The 11988-nt window shown below is 42.5% G+C and overlaps 2 protein-coding genes across 2 annotated transcripts in view; one reads left to right on the top strand and one right to left on the bottom strand.

Annotated features, from left to right (window-relative positions):
- Positions 1–5565, bottom strand: abhd17aa (abhydrolase domain containing 17A, depalmitoylase a). The gene is made up of 7 exons (XM_028594070.1): positions 5386–5565; positions 4530–4615; positions 3646–3946; positions 3429–3591; positions 3000–3194; positions 2038–2217; positions 1–1286 (listed from the first exon to the last, which is right to left on the bottom strand). Exons 3-7 carry the CDS (start codon positions 3941–3943, stop codon positions 1061–1063), a joined length of 1062 nt encoding a protein of 353 aa, XP_028449871.1. The 5' UTR covers positions 3944–3946; positions 4530–4615; positions 5386–5565; the 3' UTR covers positions 1–1060.
- Positions 5566–7242: 1677 nt separating this feature from the next.
- Positions 7243–11988, top strand: part of LOC114565093 (semaphorin-6B) — a 35870-nt gene continuing 31124 nt past the window's right edge. Inside the window, exon 1 of the mRNA XM_028592932.1 lies at positions 7243–7371. The gene's annotated coding sequence lies outside the window, so the exon portion shown is untranslated. The remainder of the gene's footprint in view (positions 7372–11988) is intronic.

The following is an 11988-nucleotide window of genomic DNA, read 5'->3' as shown; positions in this document are numbered from 1 at the left end:
GGAAGCAATACAGAGAGATAAAAAGAATTCCCTGTAAGTTGCTGCTGCAATTCTGTGGACAGGTAAAGGCTAAAGCTACAGCACAGCCAGGAAATAAAGTGGAAGCTGGCCATTATGTGGTCTCTACAGTCAAAAATGAGGGAGAGGAAAGTATGAGACCCCCCCAACAGCCATACAAGCTATGACAGTATTCCAGACTAGTCCTTAAGTATCCACCCTAACTGACACCAAAGGGAAGGAGATGGACCCCCAAACCACAGAAAGTAGGTTAGTGTTAGCTGGACAACTTGGGAAATGCCCTGGCAGTCAGATGGATATCCATTAACAGATAAACAGGGAGTGGTGGAGGAGTGGGGGGGGTGTGTGTGCACATGCTTGACCAGTGTTAGTCCACTGGAGAGAGAACTGGTCAAGCTGTGGAGGTATTTTTCATACATACACGCGCAAAAATGAAAACAAAAAAAAATTATATTGATAAGTCTCAATAAGCTTCCTCCACTTGCAGCTGTCCAAGTCATTAGGATGTCCTTCATGTCTTCCAGCACTGACACACACACACACACACACACACACACACACACACACACACACACACACACACACACACACACACACACACACACACTTTAAAATTACATCTGTGTGCCTTTCTGGACGAAGCACGTTGTTGTTACTTCTTAATTCATGTTAGTGACACATGTCAAAGCTGCAATTCATAAATTCCCCTACGTTAAAAACCAGGTTTGTAAAGTTATATAATCCAGGTTCTTGTTTTTAGCATTTCACCACACTCCACCATACAGATGGATACAGCTACCGATATATTAAAAACTATTCCCACCTTTTGAACGGGACATTTCCCGAACATATGTTGTGTTGAAAAGTAAACGTAAAGGTGTGCTGCTTCAAAGACACACAGATGTGACAAAAATCACATGTTGTTTTAGGTCAATTTCTCACACATACTTTGCAAACATGCTGACGTTCTCACTCGGTCTCACACACATGCACACGCGCACGGTCTCATTCATACAACCGCAGAGAGGCTGTTGTTTGTTTCTCAGGCATGCTGTGCAGCCAGGTCCTGGTTGATGAAGCGCCGTAGCCTCTCCAGGTACTGACTGTAAAGCTCAATGTCGTTGTGACCGGCTCCCTCCACCCAGAGGGGCTCCACCGCCTTGGGACAGCGCTCAAACAGGGCGAGGCCGTGAGAGAAGTCGATCACCTCGTCCTCTGTACCGTGGATGATCAGTACTGGAGACGGGATCTTTGACACTTTCTCTATGCTGGAAGAATAAAGAACAAAAGGCTATTAATGCACTATCAAGGCAAGTCAAAAAAGTAAGGTCATTTTTTTTTTATTCACTATTGACAAATAATGACAATGTGCATTTCAGTCAACATTTGGGAAACATTAAAGTGATATTAAACCTCTGTCGGTCTTTTGACCCACCCCTGTTAGCTTGAACTTTTTTTGTGATTAACAATCGTTAGCTTGAACGTTTGGCGGCCATAAAAGTTTAACCGTTTCTTCTTTGACACAAAGAAAAACGCAGACGCCGACAGCTTTGCTTGATTACATGGATTCCAATAAAAAACGGTTTTATTCCATCCAAATGCTAATTATGTTACAGACAGTAATTGCATACCGCTGTGAACTTGTGTCGCTCACCCAAGCAGTTCCAGTTAATAATCGTTAAACGAGTGTCTGGTTAGGGTTAGTATTGTATTGGGTTAATAACGCTGGATTTTGCGTTACAAAGCCCCAACATGCATCAGAATTCCAGTTGAAGCTGTGTGTTTACGATTGTTTTGGCTTTGGAACATGTTGGATAACATTGGAGAAGCTGATTATACCACAGCAGTGGCTTGACAAGTTTCATTGTTCTGTTCTTTCTACAGTATTTGATAATAAAAAGATAGATTTTGAGTGAAATGTCACTTACGTTTTTTTTTTTTTTTTTTTTAAAGAACATTACATTTCAAACACTGATAACGCAGAAAATACACCTACCATACATATGTTAAAACACTTACTTAGGGAATGCATCAAAGCAGTAGGTTTTCTTGGTGTCGGGGAAAGCCACTCTCATGCCGGAGGTGAGAGGTGAGTGGAGGACCACAGCAGCACACTCGAACCGTGATGCCAAGTCTACCGTAGGCACCGTGCCGATGCTCTGTCCATACAGGATGATATTCTCAGGGCTGATGCCATACCTGAGACGACACACACAGATTTCAGTACAGAATATCAGAATTAATTCTGTAAGTATGAGTGCAAACGGATTGATATGCAAAGTACAAGAGTGTACATTTCTAGATTAAGTGCAGCATGCAGTAAGCCTTTCAGTCCAACACGGAAACAACTACCCATGTGTTTCATGTTAATAATAGACAAAGTTTGAAAGAGAACATCTTAAGCAAAGAACATTAAATGTAATAATTATTCCAAACCGTTCAACACCGATACAGCATATTGCCCAACTTTTTCAAATACTATCTTAAGCACAGAATCAGGGGCTTTGTGAGTAATTTCGGATTTTGTTACAACACAAATGTTTGTTGTCTTAAGTTAAGTCTTAATTTTTCAGTGGTCTCAAAGTTCCTCTGTGATGCCACCTGTGAATTTTAAGTTTCTCCTGACATTAGGCTCATTAACCATGCTGGCAGCAGATAAACAAGAGGAATATTGTTCAGAATATTAGATGCTGAGGCTTCATGCAGAGCACAGTTTGCGACAGCCAATCATCAGTCTGTCAGATACAGAGCCATTGTTTAGCTTTGATTTGACTGGCTGATTGTCAGAGAGAGGGTACCGTGGTCAGCAGGGACAAAGTTTGAATATAACTGAGCCGACCAAATGTTATTTTAACAAAAATGTACTGGCCAGTGATCTGAGTGGCCCTTACAGAATTATCTACCAAAGACACGTTAACTGGCATTTGGTGCTTATTGGCTATTTATTTCGGATCTTGTGTGGACAGTTTTTGCCTGCTTACCGAGAACGCAGGGCATGCCAGGCAGCATCAATGTCCGCGTATAGGTTCTTCTCAGAGGGCTTGCCAGTGCTAACACCGTAGCCGGAGTAATCGTAGGAAAAGATGTTGCAGTTGATGCGTGTGCCTAAGCCGATGTAGAAGCTGCTCATCTGACCCAGGTCTACTGCATTGCCATGGGAAAACAACACTGTAAACCTGAGACACAAAGGAGGAAGCAGAAAGATCAAGGAAGTAAGGCAGCTGGCTGAGGCTAAGCAGGAACCCTACTGAACTGGGAAGCCCCAAGTTAATGGAAAAACATGGGCTATAATTGTATGACAATGAGAAAAATATATTTGTATTTAGTTCCATCAAAAAACAGGCAAGCTGTCCTATTAAAAGTACACATACTTCAGTCTCAAGGTGTTCAGAGGATGGTGTGTGTCTCACCTAGCATTGGGGGCACAGCGGATGTACATGCACCCCACCCTGTTCCCTCGGCTAGATCTAGTCAGGAATACATCCGTGACATCCAGCTCTCTCTGTGAATACTGGAACTCTGCTCTCTCTGTGAGATGAAGCTTCCACCTGCCCTCACTCCAACTGCTGCCACCTGCTCCTCCTCCTCCTCCTGCTGCTGCTGCTGCTGCTGCTCCACCACCACCACCTCCTCCTCCTCCTCCTCCTCCTCCTCCTCCTCCTCCTCCTCCACCACCAACCCCACCTCCAGCACTACCTCCACTACTAGTGCCCTGCCGGGAACGGAGTCCTGGGGCTCCTAGAGAAGGCTGAGCAGCCCCGGAACTGGACCCAGTAGCAGCTCCAGCTCCAGAGCTTGGATCTGTGTCAGGGAGAAGGGCGTAAGTGGGCTCTGGAGGGAGGAAAGCCAGTTTGGCTGCAATGCGGCTGGGGCAAGGGGGGCAGCAGAACAGACAGCATAGCTCTCGTATGGACAGACCGTTCATCGTCTGGTAGAAAAAAAACATGGTAGATGTAAATAAGGACAGCATGCGAGAAGCAAAGCACTTTACCTCTGATTCAAAGCAGGGTTTCCCTCAGTGTTTCATAGTGGAGGTGTACCGCCTCGCCTAAACTAAAGAGTGCCTCCACTGTCATCGGAAGAAAACGTTACATTTTAATGAAATATAATATCAGGCTTAATACGCGTTAGGGAAATGAGCAGTGGCACAACATCACACAGCAAAGGCCAAATATTTAATGAATGAGGGGAATGTTTACATCAACTACATTGATTAGGAGATGTGATGCAGCTCAGCAGATGTTTTATTTATCTACCACATCCTATGTTTGCTTCACAGTTAGATAGATAGATAGATAGATAGATAGATAGATAGATAGATAGATAGATAGATGGACTTTATTAATCCCAAATTAAGAAATTACTCTGTAATAATCTGTTATTAATCAGAGCAGAATGTTGCAATGTCAGGAGGAAAATTATGTTTTTCTAAGTTAGGAAGGGCGGAGATAAACATCCACTAACCAATTTGCTGGGGGAAACCCTCCACAGATACCCTGCTATGAACGTACCTGGATTCAAAATTCCCTGGGTCTTGAAATGAACTGGCACACAACGGTGCCAAGGTCTTCTGGTCTAGTCACTGCGCCAGCAGGATCTTGATAAAAAGAAATGATAACAGATTAAAATGGCTCAACATCATGCAACAACATATTGTTCATGACATTGTACAGTCACAAAGTCAGTACTATTTAGTTATCCTGGTCTTTTAATGACCAGGTTAACTTTTTGTGCTGATAGAAAGTTACAGATTATAAATATTAAGAAGCCCAAGATATGACTCTTGCTTTATCACGTATAGCAGTGAAATTACACAGACACTGGACACAGCTGTGATGAAGATATACATTTGATTCAAAGATAAAAGACAACCCGGATTCATTATCAGGGTTAAGGCGTCAGTTGTTATTGTCATAATTTTACAGCTCCTGTAAATCAACTAGCGTTTATTAGGGCAGAAGTGATATGCAATTAACGAATCCATATACTGAGGCTGTAAATTCTTACTGGGGGATTTGAGTGATTCAGCTGCCCTGATGTGATCATGGCCATTGGTGACTAATTATAACAACACCCCCTCAACACAGACACAGAGAGCGACAGATATGCTAATAGTAACGTTAGCTAACGTAAGTGAACAACGATATCAAGCTCTAACGTCAGCCAGTGATGTGGGAACACAAGGGGGGGCAGAATTTTGACAAGGCATACATACATACAACATACACATGACCGCTGTTATTAGACACTGCCCCACTGCACAGGTTAATGCCAGCTAACAGTCAAAATAGCATCACTTATCGTTAGCAACCAGCTAGCGGCGGCGGCTAGCTCGCTACAACGCTAGCTGCAAAGCTAGCTACTTACCGATTCACAGTAGGTTGGCAGACAGGCTGGCGTGTCCCTATATGGACAGAGAAGCGGCACAATACTTCGAAAACCTATCTTGTGTCTTGACATGGATGGTTTTACTCAAGTGTACTACACAGTTGTAGGTGGCTAGCTAGCTGAAATTCATAGCAACCAGATTTTTTTTTTTACTACTGTGTCGACTAAATCCGGAAGTGACGTAAGGGCATATTCATTTTTCAAAACATTTCAAAACAATGTGCCTTGATCATCTTGAAAGGGCTGTGAATAAATTATTTTAAACTATTTCACAGTTTTGTTTCCTTAAAGGTTATTAATAGCTAATACCAAAGTTATAACGTTAATAGAACCGCATAACTGTGGCAAATATTAACCCCACCTTTATCCCCAAAGTGGGGATATTATTCATGTGCAGTGAGAAATAAAATGTAGGTTAGCACTGAATGAGTATTCTTGTGTTTATTGTTATGTGTTTATTTGAACCAAACCTATGGAGGCTTGGTGGTATGTAACAGTTAATATATTTGGTAAAAACCCAGCCTGGCCCCTCCATTTGAAATAGAACAAAATAAAAAAATAAAACAACAAACAAGGACATATTTAATCCAACATGGGAAACTGGAAGTTATACAGACAATGTGTTTGTGTTTCAGTCTGAATTATTAAAACCCTATAACAGAGCCTGTGGAACAAGTTGCCTGTTCAGATCCTTTACTCAAGTAGAAAAAGAAATACCACCGTGTAAAATATTCAATTATAAGTAAATGTCCTGCATTATTCAGCAGAACTAGGCTACTTTAGTTTCTGTAATAGCACTCTAGTAAAATAATGCATCATATTTTAGGAACTGTCGGCAATTTCAATGCATAACCTCATCGTTATTTGGCTAACTGTGAAATATAGTGGGGTAAAAAGTAAAAAAAAAAAATCCCGCTGAAATGTAGTTATAAATTAATTAGAAGTACAAATTAATACCCTAAAAATGAAAAATAAATACTATTAGTATACGAAAGTATGAATAGGATACCTCCAAATATTTGATAATTCTCATAAATAGTTCTGGTGTATTTCTTAATCTTTAAAACGTAGCTATTAGGCTACTATTTGTTATATTATATTGTCATTCTCATGTTTTATGCCCTTTAACTTTCCTGAACATCATCGTATTTCAATAATCGCTTGATAGTCTACAGAACGTGTGTGTGTGTGTGTGTGTGTGTGTGTGTGTGTGTGTGTGTGTGTGTGTGTATGTCTGTGTGTGTGTGTGTGTGTCTGTCTGTGTGTGTGTGTGTGAGAGAGAGAGAGAGAGAGAGAGAGAGAGAGAGAGAGAGAGAGAGAGAGAGAGAGAGAGAGGTCCTCCATTCATCATTGATCCACTGCAGGGCTGTGTTTCAGGGGGTGTGAATTATGGGCCCCTGCTGTTACTGTGACTGCTCTGCGTAGGGCATTTCACCTTGCCACCGTAAATTTGAAAAGGGGATTACATTTAGCTGACTACTGATTTTAAAACCGTATAGCTTGACCAAGTGCAGACAACTGGCCGGTTCCCCTGAGAAGACTTAATAGGCTACTGTCTGCAATTGCAGGATTTGGGATTTTACAGGGGTCTGAACGAGGCTACTGGGAAATAAAGCGTATTCTGGATCACAGAAAACCCCTATAGGTTGCTGTTTACGCATTTAGACTACGGACTCTTTTTCTCCAGGAACAAAAAAAAAAAAAAAAAAAAAAACGTTTTGTAGTTGACTGGGCGTTTTGGACGCGCTCGGTAAACGGTGATGCTACGGCGGCACGCAGGAAGCGTAGAGGGAAGAGACAGGTGAGGTGCGGCTGAGGAGCTGCTGTTATATTTCAGAGAGGCTTTGGATTCCGAGAGCCGTGGTATCCAGCACCCTTTTCTCCACAGAGAGGAAGAAGAGCGACCGGAGAAGGCGAGTTGGCGACTGGCACCTGCCTCCGCTCCCTACCTGGCCATCTGGTGCGGTGAGTGTGCCAAATGGTGGGATTGAGAGATGGATATGTGTGAGGGAGACGGGGTGCGGATGGGATGAACAGGTAGGCTTTATAGGCTACAGCATGTGCGCAATTGTAGTACTGCCACTAAACGCGATGCTGCATTATCACTCCTCCGAGTTAGCCATTAGATGTGTGTGTTTGGCCTGGACCTTTGTGGACTGCTCTTTGTGTCTGCTGCAAGTTTGATGTGTTATTTGCATATCATGTGCATGTCTTTGTTGCATATCACTTCATATCCTTGTTCTTTCACGTGTTGCGTGGGATTTTACAGTGTTTATTCCTTCACGTAGATTTGAAGTGATGTCTCAGCAAAAAGAGCAATTCTTGCACATTATAACGCTGCACTGCAAGGACGAGCACAAAGCCTGATTGAAATTCTTAGTTAGACCGAGACCCCGGATCATAGGTCGTGATGTAAATGAGGCTTATCGCTCTGCAGATGGATATTCACTTGTCCCCTTGTGCAAATTCATGATGTTTTTATTAAATGTTTGCCCAAGGATTCCCAAGAGCAAAGGTCACATGTGATCATTCGGAAGCAATAAAGTACATTGATTATGTCATTACTCCCTCACAGCAGAGAAACAGGAGTGGCATGATGAATGCACAGGTGGTATACACGGTTCATATCCAATGGCATTCAGTTAAGGTTGTTATTTAGTGATTTAGACTTAGATGACTAATATCTGTCTCTTAGCATTTTACTTTTGACAGCTGGCATCAATACGACTATAACTGGAGAATACTTTAAAATATATCCTTTGTACGAAAAGTGTCTTGCGCACTTCGCCTACAATAACTTGTCACCTAAATTGCCCATAACCACACTGCTTACTCACAACCAACAATTCATGGCCCAAAGTTAAAAGCTCACTCACTGCCGTCCCAGCTCTTAGTCAAGTGATTTAGTAGTTATATGTAATTTATTGTTTACAACTTCATCCTTCACACTAAGAGATATTGAGCTCTACAGAAAGACCATAACAGCTCCCAGCTGCTGCTTTTTATGTTTGTGTTTCTGTGTGAGCTGAAAGGCAAAAAGAGATATTTGAACACAAAAAAAATAGAAGGGGGGTTGGGAGGGGAGACAGAAACAGACAGACAGATTGTGGATACAAAGGATAAAGTGTGGTAGATAGCAATATGGCATATATGCTACAGGGGATAGGCAGAGGATGTAAAAGACACAAAAAGAAATGATGGAGCAGAAACCTCAGAGCGAACGAGCGTTGAGGGAGAGGGGCTGCAGACAGCAGTCTGAGCGGGTGTGAATGGTCTCCCTGTTATCCCGGCTGCCCACACAGACAGCCACACAGCAGCCGTGTGAGCAGGTGCTAACCCCAAACACACAGCAACCACAGGGAACAACAGGTGCAGCCACTGTTTCCTTCAGCGTTCCTTTTGGAAGTCAGTCTAACACCCGCCCATCCCAAACATACAGCAACCCCAAAAGCCGTCTAACACCTACAGCATATAGTGAAGGGAACCAAATGCACACTTTAATCTACATTTTGGGACATAGCATGCAAAGGCCAGGCTTGAGTAATTCAATTAGAAAATTAATTATGCCGCAAACAAAGTTGGAGCCACTTGAAGCAATAAGGCAGAGCAGGCTGCAGGTAAAAGCAATCTAAGAGAGCCTCAGAGTGAGACAACTGCTTACAGGGACGTTTAATGAGCTCTACTGATCACATAGGACCCTATTCAATCACACATGCTAAGCCGCAAACAGGGCATCTCAAGCACGGGGGAAAAATGAGATTGGATTGCAACATAATACAGCCTTCCCACAAAGGGACTAAATCGACGGCAGAATGTTGGGGTTGCTAAGGAGCGCATTTCAATGTGTAGAATGACCGTCTGAGATCGTGTGTGTCTTTGTGTGTGTTAACTAGAATCAGATCAAACGGACAGAAGACTTTAGAAGGAGAGAGATGTTACCTAACAGCTGCTCTGTTCCCTTCACCAAGAGAATACGCCGAGCTATCAGCTGCAAATGTCCCCTCTTTACCTCTGGTACACAGAGAGGAACAGTATTGACTGACTGAAACACCGTGGGGCTCTAGGCTGCCACTAAACCTGTAGTTCTCTATTCCTACTACATATCAGACAACAGGAATGATTAGTTTCTTTTCACCAAACCTGAGCCACCCAGGACAATCTATTAAAACGACTGTCACTCGCTTTAACCTATACTCACTGTAGATTTCCCGGTTTTCTCTACCTCCCGCCTACTGCTTTGCTGATACATCAAGGAATGTCAATGTACGCTTCTATAGTGTTTAGATGAACTTTAAGTAACTTTCAAAACTTGCTGCATCAACTCCCATCTGCCATGAAGCAACATCCCCTCTCTGAGTCAGAAAATAGGCAGAATTATTAACTCATCCAATCATAAAATAAAGCAAAGTTATGACTAGTTTGTGGCTAAAATCCTTCCTCTGTCGTAAGGACTTGGAGACTGTTATTCGTGCTCTTATTTTGTCTCGTATTGACTACTGCAATTCCTTGTATTCTGGGATTTGCCAATCATCTTTATCACGCCTGCAGCTTGTCCAGAATGCGGCTGCTAGATGGTTGACTGGTACCAGGGATCATATCTCCCTGATATTGGCTTGTCTTCACTGGTTACCGGACAAATATAGAATCGATTTTATGGTAATGTTACATGTTTTTAAGGCATTGCATGGATTGGCCCCTTTATATATTGCTGATCTCCTTACCCTACATCACTCCTCCAGGAACCTAAGATAGTCTAATCAGTTCCTTTTAGCTATTCCACAGTCTCGGATGAAAACAAAGGGTGATCGTGCCTTCTCCGTTGTGGCCCAGAGACTTTGGAACAAACTTCCCATTCATATTAGGTCCTCCTCTACTGCCGAGATCTTTAAGTCTCATCTTAAAACAGATTTTTATTCTTGGGCGTATGATTTAGTTTAGGGACATTTGTATAGAAGTGTGTTGTTTGTATGCTGTTAATTGTGTCTATATTTCTATTGTCTTCCTTTGTTTTTATAACATAATATAACTTTGTACAGCACTTTGTTCAGCCTAGGTTGGTTTTATAAATACATTGACTTGACTTGACTAGTGTCAAGAGATTTGAAGGAATGCTGATTTTCTCAAAAGCAGCCAGCAACAGTATCTTTTGAAGTTCCAGTTTCACACAGAGTGCAGTGTGTATCTGGTGTTAGGCTTTGGTGGGATTCTTTAGTACAAAATCAACAATTGAATAGGGTGTTGAAGTCTGCAGACCTCAGGGCAATGAGATCAGAAGGACCTAGCTGGGCAGGCATCTGATGGGTGACCTGTTCCAGCAGGGTCCTCCAAGTGTAGACCTCAGCGAGTCATTGTGCAGGATTAAGAAGGCCAGAGGGTCAGGTATCACGCAGGCATACTTTCTTTACTTGTCAGAAAGTACGTAGCTTTTATCCTGAGACAGGTATATTTAAAATAATATCCCTTGTGCAAAACGTTCTGTGTTGATGTGAGAGGCTTTCAGGAGCTTGTCTGGGCTTTTCAGACAACTCTTTTCAGATGTTTGAAAAGAAAAGGAGCAAGACAATAGCTACCACACAAGCTGAGGAGCTTTATATAGAAAACTCTGCTGTATGTGCTTGGTGCCATAAACTGTACACCACAAGATAAATGATGCTCAGGTGGCCAAGGTGGCTGTACCATGTTGATTTGGTTGCTGAATGAGCCACATGTACCATGTAATAATGCCTTGCAGTTGTTTTCCAATGTGAAAATCCTTCATATACTTTACAGTGGCCATGCATCTTCAGTTTTATGACTCTCTGTCTTCACTGATTCCTCCCCCGAGGTGCAGCCTCTTTTTATGCATCCCTGTGCAATGTGTGGTCTCCCCATATGCCATAACGGGCTACCATGTGTGTTCATTTTGCAGTGTATTGTCCTATTCACTATATCGCCTTAACAACACCTCTGACGTCCTCATCATCCTCACCAGGGTCAGCCAGATGATATGAGATGCTTTGTCTGTGTGGCTGATTAGGGTCCACTCATGCATATTTTATGTATGTGTATTTGTTGTAGTGTATGTGAGGGTGACAAGAGTTAGTTTGTCTCTCGAATGGTTCTCTTTGCATGCAGCTGGTCCTCCCATTTTACTGCCCGGCAAATTGGTTGTGAGTGATAGCACAGCTCTTTCAACCTTAAAATATAAGGGTAGTCTAATCTCTTGCCGTCTGTGATCTCATTTACATCGCAAAATTGCAAAGTGAGAAATTGACCATCCACTTCACGCTTTTCACTGAGGCGCTCACACACATCTGCACGCGCACACACAAACAAAACAAAAATAAGCCAATAAGAAAGTAACCTTTTCTCAAATGCCACCGCTGAGGCACTTGACTTTTTACTTCTTTGCACAAAATGAATGGAGGTATACATATTTCTCGGGAGCTTGGTCTTTCCTCTCACATTTTGCTGCTTTTGCTGTCCAACAAGTTCAATCAGCACGTAAGCCAATGGCAGGCTTTAGTTATGGCAGCTTAGCCAGAGGGATTTGGAGGACTTTTTTATTGGGAGATAAGGGCGCATCTGAGTCCTTTGTCTCCC

This window comes from Perca flavescens, chromosome 12, assembly GCF_004354835.1.
Source record: "Perca flavescens isolate YP-PL-M2 chromosome 12, PFLA_1.0, whole genome shotgun sequence".
Taxonomy (NCBI): Eukaryota; Metazoa; Chordata; class Actinopteri; order Perciformes; family Percidae; genus Perca; species Perca flavescens.
The sequence above is the reverse complement of the archived record's forward strand: the minus strand, read 5'-3'. Positions and strand labels throughout refer to the sequence as shown.

Coding starts and splice junctions, on each gene's coding strand:
- abhd17aa (XM_028594070.1), bottom strand. CDS start 3,943: ATGAACGGTCTGTCCATACGAGAGCTATGCTGTCTGTTCTGCTGCCCC. Junction 3,592..3,645: donor AGGAGGAGGAGGAGGAGGAG/GTGGTGGTGGTG, acceptor GAGGAGGAGCAG/GTGGCAGCAGTTGGAGTGAG. Junction 3,195..3,428: donor CGCTGTGCCCCCAATGCTAG/GTGAGACACACA, acceptor TTTGTGTCTCAG/GTTTACAGTGTTGTTTTCCC.